This window comes from Lonchura striata, chromosome 2, assembly GCF_050655825.1.
Source record: "Lonchura striata isolate lonStrDom1 chromosome 2, ASM5065582v1, whole genome shotgun sequence".
In the NCBI taxonomy this organism is placed as follows: Eukaryota; Metazoa; Chordata; class Aves; order Passeriformes; family Estrildidae; genus Lonchura; species Lonchura striata.
The window spans coordinates 88188673-88204993 of record NC_140704.1 but is presented as its reverse complement, the minus strand read 5'-3'; the positions used below and the strand labels follow the sequence as shown (position 1 = coordinate 88204993).

Sequence of the window (16321 nt, the reverse complement as noted above, 5' to 3'; positions counted from 1 at the left end):
AGTGGCGGAGCGGGCCGGGACCGCTGCGGGTGTGATGCGGAGCTCTGCTGCGACACGGCGCTAGCGACACAACAGAGACTTGCCCGCAGGACAGAAAACGGGGGCACCCCCACGCCCAGCAAATTCCTGCGTGCATGAGGATGCCTCTGGCTTGGCTGAGCACTGGCAGGAGTGCAGCTGTAACATTGCACAGCACGCATGCCTTCCCCAGAGCAACCGGGATTCCCCCTCCTCTCCTTTCCGGAGCCCACTTCTGAAAGAGCTGGCTCATCCCTGCTGTCAGATGAAGCCGTTTCCTGAACGCGCGGTTTGAGTCACTTAGGCTGGATGAGGCTTTAACTCCTCCCTCACTGGGCTCGAATTTGCGCGTAGCCGGGGCACCGGGAGCGGGGGCTGGGGGCGGCGCCGGCCGTTCTCGCTCTGCCCCGGCGCGGTGGCACCGCCGGGGCCCGGAGCGGAGCCGGGCCGGGCGCGGAGCGGCGGAGAAGTTCAAGTGCCCAAGTTGCGGGCGATGACATCAGCGCGGGCAGGCCGGGCTGCGGGCGGGACCGGCACCGGCGCCGGGGCAGCCGAACACGCGTGCCGGGCTCCCCACGCCCCGCCCCGCCGCCGCCCCAGGGGTCTCAAGCGCCCCGAGGTCGTCATAAAAAAAAACACATTTCCTTTGTAATTCCTTTTTTTTCTTTGTTGGGAGGGGGGGAGGTGGGGGAGGCGGGAATAATTTGGAAGTCTGATAGTGTGTGGGAAATGATTACATCAGTCGGAGGGAGGGCTAGGATTGGTCTGCACAGTGTGGTTTGATTCACTACCGCAAAGATTGCGTGTAACCCTTTGAGTGGAGCTCTGGCAGAGTTGTTTCCCTCCCCAGAAACAGTCCCCATAGCAGGGGCTACGTGACAGGTAGGGTACGGCCGCCCCTCACGCCGCCGGCACCCCAGGCGCCCAGCCCCAGGCTGCAGAGGGTCGGCGGAGGCAGAGAACTAACTCTCAAGAGGCAATCCCCATTTAAAATGCCATCTTGTTCTTCCGACTGCTGCCTTTTACGTGCCGTTGAGGTAAGATTTTCCATATCGAATTACCCTCTAGGTTTTTGTTAGACTCTCCTTCTCTCGCTAGGATGCGGAGCTTTTTAAACACGGAGTTGATTTAAATATGGGACCTGCACATTTGCCCGGAGAAATAATTTTGCAGGAAGTGTCTCTTGCTTGAGCAGAACAATGCAAAGACGAAAGCATCTGTATGATTCAGGAGGTGGGGGAGAAGGTTCTTGACTTGTTCTCCCATCCCCATTGATATTTAGGATGTACAGTGTATGCATATTTGGTTTCAAACTACTTCCAAGCTAGGATCAAAAGAGAAGTAAGGGCAGGGAGAGAAATGTGCTAGGTAATTGATTTGCCGGCAAACTGCAAGTGGGACTTCCTAACGTGAAACAAGCAAAAGTTAGCGGCGAACAGGAGAGCCATTTTTAATCTTTGGGGTCCTGGCCTGCTCCTCTGTGAATGTTCAGAGGCCTCTGATGGGATCTGGGATCGCAATGAAAATTGTGTGTGTTTGACTGGATGTGATTTCTCTTGCCCACTGTTGCCAAAGTACTCTCTCGACATTGTTTCATGGTTGCTTACCTTACACAGCTTTATACAGAACCTGCTCTCTCACTTTTCCTGTGTACGTGGTCATATTAACCCTGCTGAATCTTTGTTTAGTGCAGGGAGGTGTTGGGGAGGGGGGAGGGGAAATAGGTCTAGGGGGCATCCAGAGAAAGTGTTATAAAGTGAGTCATCCATTTCATTTGTCCTGGCTGCCAAGGTGCTTGGAACCCTCACACCAAGAGGATGATCCTTTTCTACAGTAGCTGTGTGGTTTGCCTATGTTCAGAGCTGTTGATCTGTAAGTGTACCCTTTATGTTGCAGGATGTAAAAGTCTTTAGTGAAGATGGAACAAGCAAAGTGGTCGAGATTCTAGCAGACATGACAGCCAGGGACCTCTGTCAGCTGCTCGTTTACAAAAGTCATTGTGTGGATGATAACAGCTGGACTCTAGTGGAGCATCACCCTCACCTAGGATTAGGTAGGGAATGGTCAAAGGGGTGGCATGGTTACCTGGGAACATAAAACGTGTAATTCATATAAATGTGCTTCCAGATGGAACGTTTTCTTTTCTACTGCTTTTATTTGTACAATTAGCTGAAGTCACATACATGCTTTCTGTGTATTACAATTTGATTACATTTAAGCCATTTAAAGTCCTTCCTTTATTTCCCATCCTCTGGTTTTTTTTTTTTTTTTGTTATTAAAAAAAAAGAAGAATTGTCTAATCTTCACGCTAGCGCTCTGTTGCTACCTTGCTGTGTCTGAAGCTATTGCAAATAAACAGCTTAGGCAAATTAAGCTTGATCCTTAGAGTACGGTCCTATGAAACAGCTCAGCTCATCACCAGCTGGGAGACCTGGGTGAACAGACTCAGCCTTACATACCTACAGTAATGCTTATGAAAGCTAGACGTGCTGAGGTGGGGGAGGGGGTTAGCTAAACTTGACTTCAGGCAGGGAAAAAATGGTGGCACCACCCGCAAATCCATGGGCAATTTCTGGACCAGCGGTGGTATCTGCTCTCCAGGCAGCAGCTCCTCCACCTGATTGAAATCAAGGTGTCATGGTTACAGTTTCAAGAAGGCAGCAAGAGGAAGAACCGTGGGGAATTAAATAACACCGTGAATTGGTTTAATTACAGTACCTGAAAGGATCTCATGTTATTCAGTCTTGCTTTTCCTGTTATTTTGTGGCACTGATTAGTTACAGGGTTCTGCTGTGCAGCTTGCAACAGTGTATCACTCAGATAATGCTATCTATAATTCTTCATGGCATATAATAACGCTTTAAAAAGTGTAGCATTTGGAGTATTAGTCGATATACTTCATGAGGAATATTTTTTCTCGAAAACAGAGGAAGGCAAATCATAAGCTGCAATCGCCAGCACTGGAATTGTGAATGCTATCTGTATCAAACAGAGGGGATTTTATGTCTAAAAATGCAATTCAGAACCCTTACGAATGAAAAAAGGAAATTATTTGCTGGAAATTTGATGCCCTAAACCAATACTGTTAAACACTAATAAATTCAGTGCTCTGCAGACTAACACTTAAAAAAACCCAAACACGTAGCATATCCTGATTAGTTAGTGGTTTTATTATCACTCCTAATGTAGAAATAGATGAAAAAATTAACATGAAACACTCACTGGTCTGTGTCTGTGATACACTTTCAATTCTGAGGACATAGAATGAGGCGAAGAATTAAGGTATAAATTACAGAATCTTTATCTCCGTAGCTTAATACACCACATGCACTTCTAAAAACCTCTACAAATTTTCAGTTTTATCAATGCTCATTAAACTACCAGGCTCTCTTTTTCTATATTCTTTTTCCCATCATTGCTGATTACCAAGGTATTGTGTAAACAGAAGCCTTCTCCTTTGTAACCAACATCCTTCTTCTGCCAGATTCATTCAATGATGCCACAATTCAGTGTTTGTGACATCACAATAGCTTCCATGGTGACTAATTGTGCTGTCAAACTCTGGTGTGTGACATCTCTGAATGAATCGGGCAGGAGGCTGATTAGGAAATCAAAAGCTTCTGTTTACACACAAATAACTTGGTAATTAACAATGATGGGAAAAGAGCAAGATACTTATCGGGCTGCATTTATATACATGGGGACCTGCCTGCCTTGGACCTCTGTCTCACACTGAAGCACAAAGCGGGCCCCAGAGAAGCAGGGTGTGCAGGTTGGGGCTCCAGCAGCCACCAAACTTGGTTCCACGGGGACGACCCCAGCGCTGTTCCCTGTAGGCCACACAGTAGATCAGTGTGAGAAGTAATGCAGCCTTTGGGAGTGTAAAGCCAACAGACAAAAAATATTTAAAGAATTTTAAAAAATGTAATTATACAGATTTCACATATTTGAAAGGATGAGGACAGAAAAGGGAATGAATTAGTTAATTTAACAGGAGACAACATCATCCAGTTAATTGAATTTGGGGTCTTAAGTATACATATTCAATAAAGTTTAAATACCAACTTTCATGCTTCCACCAGTTTTGGTTGAAATTTGAATTTTTTATTATTTCTAGCTCCTCTGTAGCTTACATGATTTCCTGTTTTCAGAGACTGTCAGATCAAGGTAGTAATCTGTCTGCAGCCTGGTTGAAGTTATCATCAGGCATCTGATGGTCCATATTTGTTTCTCGAGATATAAGATTGCTAGTATAAGTATGAAACAATGGTGAATAAATACATAGCGTGAAGAGAAATATGGTTAAAGAGCAGTCAGAATTGTGTGTTTCTAGAAGATATTATTTCTTGTACATTACATCCTTACTGACTTAATGCTCTAGGCAGTAGTCTTGAAGTCCACCCTCATTTAGTGAACTCTGTTTTTTTTTCTCCCTGTATTTTGCCTAATAGTACTTTACAAAAGAGCTTGGTTTGCAGAACCAATTCATTGTTTTACCATTGGACAGACTGAGGGCAAGATCAAATTTTTGAAGCCAGCTGCATATTTATCATTGTGTTGGTCTTCAACATCCCACTTTGTAAGGAACCTCCACCTCACTGTTCACTTCACACACATATCCAAGTATACTCCAAATAAAATATGTGCTTACACATAACTTTAAACAGCTATTTGACTGCACAAAACATTTGTGTTCTCACTGGAGGCAGTGGTGTGACAATTTGCCATAAGACTTTCTTGATTTGACATTTGAAAGTGGTTCCTGCTGCACCATACCACTAATATCTAAAGCACATTGTAGTCAATATTTAAGCAGTCTATGAAAGTTGAATTGATCCCATTATTTCATTTGCTACTATAAGTATACCTAACCTGTTTATAAAATGTGGTATTCCCCCTATGTTCTATTCCATACTGAACTATCATCAATTTAGGACAGAGATCTATGTATTGGACATAAACAAAAATAATGGTGAAGACATTCACATGATTGTATGTGCCTGGACACTGAAAGAATCCCTCCCTACTCACACACTTCATTTTTCGAGTTCTAGAATTAACTGTACACCTTACTAAATAAAATTGAAGCAGGAGAGAATGTAGTAGGGTTCTGAAATATGTGAGGGTTAGAAGAAATCATTCCTGCAGTTTTGTACCTAGAATTTTTTGCTAACATGCATTGATTTCCTTTAATATGAGTGAATTAAAAGTGGAATAGTTAAACATAGCACTTGCTTAAGTGCAAAATCAGGGTAGGCTCTTTGATACAGGGGTCCACGTGGTGATTCTCTGGGAATTTTGGGCTATGCCTGTGAATTGTTTATGATGGAATCCAGCTCCTTTTCCCACCTTGTATCACTGCTATAGTTCAGTAGAAGTTCTGATAATAACGAAGATTAACTTGGGTGGGGTGGGGGAAAAGTCTGTTCCAGGAAGTGTGTAGAGGAGACTGAGTGGAGCCTATCAGATAAACTGAAAGGACACATTTCTGGTCACTTCAGCAGCAATGCCACTTGAAGACAGACTGACCTATTGAACTGAACAGGCTGACATCTGTGCTTCTATTTTTTGTAGCAGGAAGCTCAAAGCAGGGCTGAGGCTGAGTTGCTCGTGTGTCAAGTTCATCCCATTTGTACCAACTGAATGCAAATTACTTCCCAAGTGTACAACTTCTATGAAGTGATAGCAAACTGAACAGGACTAGCATCCTTTTCTTACATGCACATGCTATGAAATGCTGCACATTTTCTCCAAGATGGCTTTGGCCATCAAAATGAAAATATTAAATCAGCTGGAGTATCACCAGCTGATACTCAGGTCCTGAATCTCAGGTCTTGATGTAGTAACAGAATACATCTAGGTCAGTTGTCTAAAGCATCTAAGAAACACGCACTAAGTATATTTACACAAACTAAACACTGAAATACAAAATAAATTTACAAATGTTCATCTATATTTAATTTTCTCAGAACAGAGTAGAGTTTGTCCCTTACAAGCAATTTTTAATGTGTTAGGAAAGTGAAGACCACAACTTTGGGTGGTGGCAGAACTAGACTGTAACAGGGCATGGGATCTTTCAGGGTTCATACTGCAATGAAGCTTCATACCAATGTAATTAAATGTTTTTTGGAGGAAGCATAATTTAAAAAAAAGCCTTTCACCCGCATAGGCCCACAGTCTTCATCCCAATGTGGAGGAGATTTGACTTCACTAGTTGCTTAAAAACCATGATAGTAGCACCAGATCAGCAATACCTGAAGCTTTATCTGCAAAGCCCCTAGAAAGATGTAGGTTTAGGTGATGAATGCTGAGGTGGTGCCAAATGTAATTTATTAACAGCAACCCTGTAGCAGTATTGTTGTGCACATTAGTCAGAGAACTACCCCTTCCAAGTGATGTTACACCTGATGCGCTAAGAAACAGCTTTTTGAGAGCAATCCCACTATGGAGGTTTTTCAATGTTAACCCCTTTGAAAACACAATCTAGAGCAAGGCTGGACATCACAAATGCACAGTAAATGCTGAAGTCATCAATGAGCTGGTGACGACTGACAGCCTAAGTGCAGGAGAAAAAAGTCATGGGATCATTCAGTCATAAGTTAAATCTTCAATCAAAGAACACCACATTATCTGTGAGTTCAGTAATTCAAGCGATATTCCAGAGCTTGCTCTCTTTGAGATGCCAATGACTGCTTGCTTTCTATCCTGAAAACACCCCAAGAGAACTTGGGTGGCACAAAGTGGGGAAGGGACTTTCCAAACGTCTTTGATCAGCAAGTCACAGGCATTTTGCTTAATGTTTTGCAAAAGTTACATTTTGTTTGACCTAATTTTTAAATTTTGTATTACATAAGGCATGAAAGCACTGACTAGTTAAAACTTTTGAAAAATACCTAAATATTTTCTGAGAAAGTTCTTGTCAAGATAATGAGTTCATTAAGTAATGCACCCTTAGCCAGTTGCCTTCTTTCGAGTTGCTGCTTTCAGTGAATTGGGTTTGTTAAGCTATCTGTTCATGCTTTGATGTGCCATTCTTTTGACCAGAGAAGTGGTGGTTATGGGTAGTTACCTTGTAACCAAATCTAGAGCAGAAAATTGCCCTGTCATGTGTACAAAACATTTGTCTCTGTCAGTATTCCTGTAAAGTAGATCCTGTGACCTCTTTCATAATAAACACCATTGTCTAGCATGTACAATAAAGGCCTGAAGTTCACCTTGAAATGGACTGGTTTTATAGAGTGTGATCAAATACAACAACACTGTATTTCTGTGATAGTTCAAGACCTAACAGTGGCCTTTATGTAACTTCCCCCCCCCACACTTAAACCTGTCCACCTTGCCAGTTCCACAGCATACAATCACTGCCAAAAGAAGAGGTTTGTCTGTATTATTGTAGCTACTGCACATAAAAGAAATTTACTGTTTTTTCTAAAGTCTGTGCTTATGAAGCCCTGATACAGGAATTCCTTGAAGAACACTGTCATATAATGTTAAACTTTGTAATACATTACAAAGTAAAGTACTGCCTCATGGCAATATGTTAGAATTGCTAATTTCTTGAAAGATAATAGAATTACACTGGGTTGTTTCGACTTCTGTTCTTAGTTGGTCTCACTCCTGCTGGCTGGCTGTGTACTAACACCATGTTCTTTTTCCACAGAGAGGTGCTTGGAAGATCATGAGCTCATAGTTCAAGTTGAATCCACAATGGGAAGTGAAAGTAAATTTTTGTTCAGGAAGAATTACGCAAAATATGAATTTTTCAAAAATCCCATGGTGAGTCTCATTATTTAGTTATTTATACCACAGAGGGGTGGATTGCAATAACATTGCTGGGCACTGTGATGTCTTCATCATTTATTATTAAAAAAATAGGTAAACAAGTAACGGAATTCTTTCCAAAGAAATTTTAACCAATGTTTAAATTCCTTGTACTTTCCTTCTAGCCTAAAAAATCTCAAGTGTTTTTAACTTACTAAATATTCTTGTTTCAAAATGTCTGTAGTTACATTGGAGAGTGACCAAGACAGGGAAATTTTCCTAAGTTCAAGAAAAACAACCAGAAGCGAAATTTACTCATTATTGTCAAAGTTACTCGATTCAAAGCAAATTCATCACATAACAAGCAGTATCCAAACCTTTTAATTTCTAACCATAATAATTAATAAAACACCAAACCCATCTGGGTACCCCCTAAGGGACTTACTCCATACATGGAATTTCCAGTTTATCGTTACATATGTCGAACATTGTTTCACCTATGGCTGTGCTTTACTGATGTGCTCTGCCTTCTTTACTGATCACAGTAGCTTGCCCTCTCTATATCCTCGTTATACCCATGCTTGAAAAGTACTGCATGCCATAGCTATTCCTGGATTTTTAAGATCCTTTGAATGTTGTAATTTTAAGCTGGTTACAGTGTAACTGCTTATCTGAGGATGACTTTTTCACATTTTATCCAAAGAATTATGTTGGAGCAGACTGTTTTCATGAACCAATGTCAGCTGGTGTGACCCATTGAGATAGTTGAGGAAGGGTAATCCAGATGTGATTAGGTAAGAACAGATTTTGGGTCAGTCAGGCATCTGTGGTGCGAGAAGGAAAAAAGATACACGAGGTCGTGTTTAAACTCATTGCTGAAGAAACTGCGGGTGGTAGATTCATTCCTTTCCTCATAGATGCAAGTGCACAGTTGCTGCATCCTCACATGTGTGCTTGCATGTACATTTGTCATCTGCTGGTGCTTATTTCTGAGTCTGTGCCTTGACTTAGTCTGTGAAACGTTTCTGTACAAGGAATGTTCCTAGTTTTTCACTTCTGTTGATCTCACCATCTGATAGCCTATGAGCATCTGAGCGTTGTACAGAAGTTTTGGTATCATAGGAGCTAGCGCATTAGTTTCATGTGGTATATTTTAATTAATAACAAAGCATGGGAGTAAAACCCAGAATGCTTGGCATTCAGTCCCAGGCTCCTGCAATCACAGAATAAATCATTCTTGTGGCGTATGAATGCGAAGGCTCCCTATCCGTTGCATTAGCTGTTGCCATATGGCACTGTTTCTACTCAAGAGAGGCTGGTAAATGTTAGCTTTCATAACTCATTGTGCAACTTACCTGGCAGAAGGGTGATCCCTCCTCAGCCCTTCTCTTTATGCCCTAAAGACTGAAATTTATATTGCCTGAAAAGTGACAAATGTTCTAAACTGGAAATGTTTTTGTTGTGATTCATCTTGTTATAATCAGTCATTGTTTTATTTCAGGCATTTTTGGATGCCTCCATGCTTCAAATAATGTTTAAAAACTTCAAGAATGATTTCCTGTCATTGCTGTGTATAGTAAATTCAGTGTACCAAATTATACAGGAATTTTAAAACATAGCAGATGAAAGGGGAAGTGGAGGAATAAATCTGAAATCAAGTGATTGGTGCAATAAGCAAGGAGTCACTGCATACTCAACTTGCAGGACCATTCATCCTAATCTTCCCAAGAAAATAGAGCCTGTTAGAGATCCCCAAAAGTCCTCAGTAGAAGAGGAAATGAGAGGAAGATGCATTTAGGAAATGCTGCATATCAGATATTTTAAAAACCCACAATCTGTCTGCATGGGCATCTGGTGAGCAGAAGGAAGGGAAGAACTGCACTTGAAAAGCCCTAGTATTACTTTCTGTGTCAGGGGTCTCCAAATTGATTTAATAGTCACAGTCAAAAAAAAAAAAAATGATGACTGGAAGAAAATGTCACAAGTTCTCTAAGTGTTTAAATATAAAGTGACTTCCAATTGTCTTCTTTTTGTGTCTAGAATTTCTTTCCCGAACAAATGGTTGCCTGGTGCCAGCAAACAAATGGCAGTATCCCACAGTCACAACTTTTGCAGGTACTGTAAAATATCAGTGTGGATAAAGAAGGTGGAGGGGGAGGGATTGAGAGGCAGGCAGGAAGGAAGGAAGAAAATTCAACGGCATGGAAAATAGTCAGAGAAAGACCAGTATAGTGAAGTAGCATATGGGGCTAATATTGAAAATACCTGACAAAGATCTTACCCAGTGGCATTGAAGTGTATATTGTAAACACAAAGTATTCATAGCTATGGTCATACATATTTGTTCCATAAATGCTCAACTTACTCTGTGGTTATCTGGTTTAGCCACCTCTTGTTACTCACAAACAATCTTGGTGGGTATATTTCTAGAAAAACAAATATACCTTTTATAAAAGGCAGAAGAGAAGTACTCTTCTGTACTCCACATCATAGCACAGGAGAAAGTTTAAAAATGCAAGTGGATATTAGAAGATGAGTTTGAGATGATGAGAGGTTTTGCTTTTGCTTTTTGTGTCCCATGTTTGTGCCTGGCAAGAATTAACAATAAGGATCAACTTCCCCATGGTTCAGCCAACTAGCTGCTCTTTTGTATAGAAAACTAATGCCCTAAGAAATAAGTGCAAGTAGAAATTCGTACACAGTATTTGCAAAGTAATCCCATTTAAAGCTCCCCAGGTTAAATTGCAGGGTGTTCCTTATTCGTATGTGTTGGTAGAGTTGTGCAATCTGCATGGTGGCGGCATGTGCGCTGCATTTATGCTGAAGTTTTGATGTCACTCTACAGTTTCTTCCTTGCTCACAAAGGAACGAGGTGGTGGCATAGTTGGCCTTCAAGGATGGTGCTGGAGGGTGGGCTACCTCTCTGACCAGTAACTGATTCACTTAAATGTCTCAATTTTAGCACTCCAATCTAAGCCCCATAGTCTATAAATCCTTTTCACTTCACTTGTTTTCTCAACTTGCGGACATTCAACTCCAGAGCAAAATAAAAGCACTATTTATTTAGTAAGTACTGTACTAAGAACATACAAACATGATGCCTGGAAGACAGTATCAATGAATAACAGGCAAATTATAAAGCAGAAGCACAAATGTATGAAGAATATAAACATACAAGTAACTGATTTTAGCTTGATTTCTGTCATTTTGCATGTTTGCAAACATACACTGATTCTCTGTTTAAAGACAAGTTTCCACTGACTTTTGATCCAGTGCACACATTTTGTCTTATAACCATACCAAAGTCCATTAAAATCTGGTTCCACATTCACTGAGAAGAATTTAAAACATTAGTATGCACTTACATCTGGGAAACAATCAAACAACAAAAAAAATCAAGCCAATTACTGGAATTATAAATGACAATCATGTGCAATGAGGTGATAATCAGGAACAAAAACTGGCATGGACTGGCACTGCCACAGACTGGTAGGAAAAGAGGTCTTCACACCTTGGACCCTTCTTCCTGTAATTTAGGTGGAGAATTGAATTTGCTTGTTAATACAAGCAATAGGACCCACCAAAAGAGCAATTTGTTCTTGAAGATGGAAAAGTTCTGAGGGTAACTCAAGTGGTAGCAAAAGGAAATCCTTACAGTCTCATGAGGTATGAGTTTGCTTCTGGGAAGGCTCAGAAAGATGCAGTCAGGTGCAATCCTGAAGATGCATGTCATGGGTGTTAACAACACAAGAGGGTGGGGGAAAGAGGGTGAGCATATTCCTTCTAGTTCACTGTTTACCTATAGAAAATATTTTTATTATGATTTTTATATTAAGTACTTCTTTTGAAAAACACACAACCATTTTTCAGAATTTAAATGGCAGTTGTAATTTATTCAAGGTAAACCTCCTGCAGCCTAGTAGTCATTAAGCATGTTGTATCTGCGGCCACCTTAGACACTGAGCTATTTCACTGGCTTTAATTACACACATGACAGGGAAGAATATTGAATATAATCTCATGATATCATATACTGCATTTAGAGCCAGTATTTTTAGTCATGACAACAGCATTAAAACCAGTGGGATCTGTTTTCCTTAGTCTCGACCTGGCTCTGACATGCAAAAAAGCTTGCCATCTTAGTTTACTTTTGTTTTAACTGACTGGACAAAAAGAATCTGTTCTCCTTTTGGTCTTTCCCTTTCACAGCTGACAAGTGGATTCATAGTACAAACAGCAAGAAAATTGATTGTTCTTTTTCCTATTCTGTTAGATGAGATGAGGAGGAGGACTGGAAAAAAAATTAGGGTTTAATGGAAGTAAGAATTCTGACACAGGGTGCTGTTTGTGGTTTTGTTTCCTGTGGGTATTGTCCATACCAAAACACAACTTTGAAGAATTGCTGAGACATCTAAGCTAACTAGATTTATGCATTTTTCTTCATACTTATTCCGTTTGTTAATTTGGCATTTAACCTAATGATCAAGCCCTCTGTCATTTAAAAGCCTGGCCTGTTGTAATAAGGGAGCAATCCATCCGTTCTCCTACCATAATTAATTCTTCCTTCTTGTGATGTATCACAGATCTAATTATTTTGTATGTGGTTCCTCTACTTATATCAAGAATTTAAATGCTTTTTGATCCTGTGGTCTGGTGTAATTGCTGGCACTTATTTGACTGCTCTACATTTCATTTTCAGTTAAATACTCTTATTGTCTGTTATACCTCTTGTCTTGGGACAACTTGAAATCCTGAAATAGGCTCTTCCGTTTCAAAAACTTTAGGATAAAGATGGAGATTTTGTCCAGTGTTTCCAAGTTAGACAATTTGCCAAAATTTCTGTGACAAGGTATTATCTTAAGAACTAATAAGCTTACTTTCTCTCCCTTCAGGCCAGGTGCAAGACGAATGGGAATACAGAGAAGCAGTAGCTTTTTTGAGATTTAAGTCTTGACACAGAGAATAGGAAGGTGTCAGTTGCAGGAGGAGATGGCCAGGTAAACACAATGGAGGAGCAGGAATATATGTTTTGATTGTAAATCAGATTAAACATTAGGTCAGTTTAAGCCTAGTGTGAAACTGCACCTCAAGTCAGCAAAGCAATTTGCCATTTTCTTCTCCGTTCTGCAAACACAGTGACAATTTTACAATTCATCCATAGGATACACTGTTTATCTACATTTTCCTCTCCAACAGAACTTTTTAAACTCCAGTAGCTGCCCTGAAATTCAAGGTTTCTTGCATGTGAAAGAGCTGGGTAGGAAATCATGGAAGAAACTGTTTATGTGTTTGAGGAGATCAGGACTTTATTGTTCTACAAAAGGAACTTCAAAGGTAAGATTAAAAAAGAAGTTGCACAGTCCTAGCATGTGAAACCATTTTCTGCTTTTACAATGGGTATTTTTAAAATATGTTATTTTAAAATCTCCACACAGTGTTTCCTTTTCTTGTTCCACAGAAAAAGATAAGTAAGGCATGATCAAGTGACAGTCGAGTCCTGGGCTCTCAATGCATGAACACAGCCATACACTTTTGTTATAAAATAAAAACAAACCAGCCAGGCATTGTGGCCACTAAAGTTGTGTTAACCTTCAGATTTCTTTGGACCAATGTAATAGGCCAGGCCATTTTTAGTGTGATGGGTTTGCATAAGTATTTTGTGAGCTTCCTGTATCAAGCATTTTCTGCTGGTAGGCTGGTATCTAAGGGGTGTGTGCCTTGGCCATCTGAGGCTGCCGGGGAGAGGAGCAGTGTTCATGCACTGCCCTCTGTTGGAGGCTGAGCTTGAGAGACTGCAGAGCTTGCACATCTTCTAAAACCTTTCACTTACCTGTGCTAAATCATGTTATTTCCCCAGGAACCAAGACATTTGCAATTGTTGGCTGACCTAGAAGACAGCAATATTTTCTCGTTGATAGCAGGCAAGAAGTTGTACAATGCCCCTGCAGAGTATGGATTTTGTATAAAGGTAAATGTTCTCACTGAGTTCTTCCAAAGTTCCAGACGGCGTTGGTAGCTCAGAGTCACCCCAACCCCCCAGCTAAATGGGATTTGTATGTAAAACTCTGAAAGCCTTTTCTGTCACAAAGACTTGATCTTTAACATCTTTCGTTTGGCAGGCATGTCCTGTGAATCTTGTCATCATTTTTTGTGACACTTTAACACTTTATCTGGTGCTCCTTTGGTTTGGGAAATTTTTGTGCAAGAGGAGCTCAGAGCTGAAGCATGGTGTGCTTGTGAGATGGCCTTGGATCACCTCACAGATGAAAGCTTTTTCCAAGTTCTCTAATCAAACAGGAAAGTTTCTGTGGACAGTTAGCACCAAAACTATATAGCAGCAAAGGATCGATCTCTGATGGAGTGCAATTTTATCATTGTGGGCCAGAAGTTTGCCTTTATTTAAAGAGGGAGACTGTCTTAGAAAAATTAATGTAAGAATAACTATTTGCCTTTGAAGATTTTTTTAAACAGTTGTGCTGAAAGATTCATTTGGAAAGTATTTCAAAGGTTTGAAAAGTCTAATTTTCTGAGAAGAAGATAAGGCCAGGAAATGGTTTTATGACTGTAGTAAAGTAGTCTTCTTCCTAGCAGCCATTCCAGAGCTAGACAGCAAGAGTTTACATCAAAGAAACTGGCTGCAGGACACATCGTGAACTGATGGAAGCAAATTTTCAGTTACCCTCAGTTATGGAAACTTTCATCCTTCATTTCAAAATGGGATTTATAAAACTTCTCACAGATTTGAAAACAAAACAAAAAAACACCAAACCAAACCAACAGCAACAACAAAAAAATCCCCCCAAAAACCCCTCCAACTATCAAACTCAACAAAACTAAGTGCCCAGATCTGGTTCTAGCATGGCCTGAGTACCTTGTTCCTGTAAACTGCTAGGACTGCAGGTTATTTCAAACCATAGAATCACAGAATACTCTGAGTTGGAGGGTACATACAAGGATCAATGACCCCAGCTTCTGAAAGTCAGGAGGCACCAACATTTGGTCTTGTTAGACCCAGCTGAGAAAGGGATTTCCTTCAAGGCATGCTCAGCCTCTCCTGAGCTTTAAATTCAGTGTGGTGGGAGCTTTTTCTGGCTCGTTCTTTAGACTAATACTGTTCCTGACTACCCTGCTTACAGTGATTCTAAGCTTACAGTGTTACCGGTTTTCTAATGAATGTATCTGACTTCTCTGTAATACTTTAAAGCCAAACAGAGTGAGAAATGAAACTAAGGAACTGAGGTTGTTGTGTGCTGAAGATGAGCAAAGCAGGACGTGCTGGATGACTGCCTTTCGACTCCTCAAGGTAGCTAATCTCTTCTACTTTTGCAAAGCTACACCTAGATTGTTCTAACAAGTGACAGTTGTTATTTTGTTAATGAGAAATTACCTACATGTTCTTAAATATCATCTGCTCCAAAACAATATGGATAAGAGCAAAATGCCAAGCAGACCTGTCACACTTAAGAATTTAGGCATGGGACTGAGATCTATTGTTTCACATATTAATCAAGTATAGTTTTAGTTTTGGATCCAAATTTGAGATATGTGAATGGATCAGAAAACCTGCTTAACAAGTTATTTTCAAGTTATCATAAAGAAAAATAAAATGTTTTCATAAGGGTAAGTGGTTCTCTTACCAGAACAGCATTCCTTTAGCAATTTTTTTTTCCCCATTTTTTTAAAGGTTCTATTAGAAGAAGTAACAAAATAAGTAGCCCTATATCTGGGTGAAAGTTACTCATATCTGACAGCACACTATGAAATTTCTTGATAATACAATAGGGGGCTTCACTGCTTTTTGAAACAAAATCAGTATGGAGGGAACTGAGGAGAAAGCTGATTATTTGGTGCCCTTTGAAGGAGAGAACTTCCTGATCTTCATAGGAAAATGTGCATAAATTTTGTTTTGGTTCTCAGTCTTTTTCTGCTTTGAAAACTGCTGTGCTTTTCTCTCTACCTTACTACATCCTGTGTACAGAAAAAAAAAAAATTACTTTGTTTTTAAGACACACCAAAAGATGACTAAAGGTCAGTGAAAATCAAAGCTTTCCCCAAGGCTGTGTCCGTAACGCTCCTTTTTATTCACCATCTCATTTAGCTTTCCACAGTCCTGTATTATCCTGTTTGGAAATTGTATTAATTGTTTCAGTTAGAATATTCAGTAAGCAATGTTGCTCTCCTTCAGCACTGTGCCTTTAGGGAAGGCACTGAGTAGGTGTTTACCTACCATCCTAGCTACAAGTGTTGCTAAAATTCATCATGTTCAACCAAGGGCATCACTGGAATTCAATCACCTTATTTTTTTAAGGATGAGAAAAGTACCAAATGAGAGTGAAATTTATCGAAAGAGCTAGCTAATTAGAAAGGTCCTTATTTTTTATCATTATGAAAACTGAGTTTGAATGTCTTGTGCATAATTTTTTTAAGTTCTAGAGGGTAAAAAGAAGGGAATTAATATGTGTGTTCTGATCTCAACTGAAAGCTTGTGTTCTACAAGAAAACATGGTGGTGGCTGAGACTGGCAAAAATAACCTGTGTATAT

General features: G+C 40.2%; 1 protein-coding gene across 8 annotated transcripts in view; it reads left to right on the top strand.

The window, feature by feature from the left end:
* Positions 1 to 16321, top strand: part of GRB10 (growth factor receptor bound protein 10) — a 144191-nt gene that overhangs the window by 118089 nt on the left and 9781 nt on the right. For all 8 annotated transcript variants that reach the window (XR_014952793.1, XR_014952792.1, XM_021546879.4 and 5 more), the window contains 6 exons: positions 1915 to 2071; positions 7679 to 7794; positions 9820 to 9894; positions 12976 to 13113; positions 13637 to 13747; positions 14984 to 15082. Coding sequence is in view for 6 of the 8 variants with exons in the window: in XM_021546879.4 (XP_021402554.1) it covers positions 1915 to 2071; positions 7679 to 7794; positions 9820 to 9894; positions 12976 to 13113; positions 13637 to 13747; positions 14984 to 15082 (696 nt within the window). In the remaining 2 variants the exon portion in view is untranslated. The remainder of the gene's footprint in view (positions 1 to 1914; positions 2072 to 7678; positions 7795 to 9819; positions 9895 to 12975; positions 13114 to 13636; positions 13748 to 14983; positions 15083 to 16321) is intronic.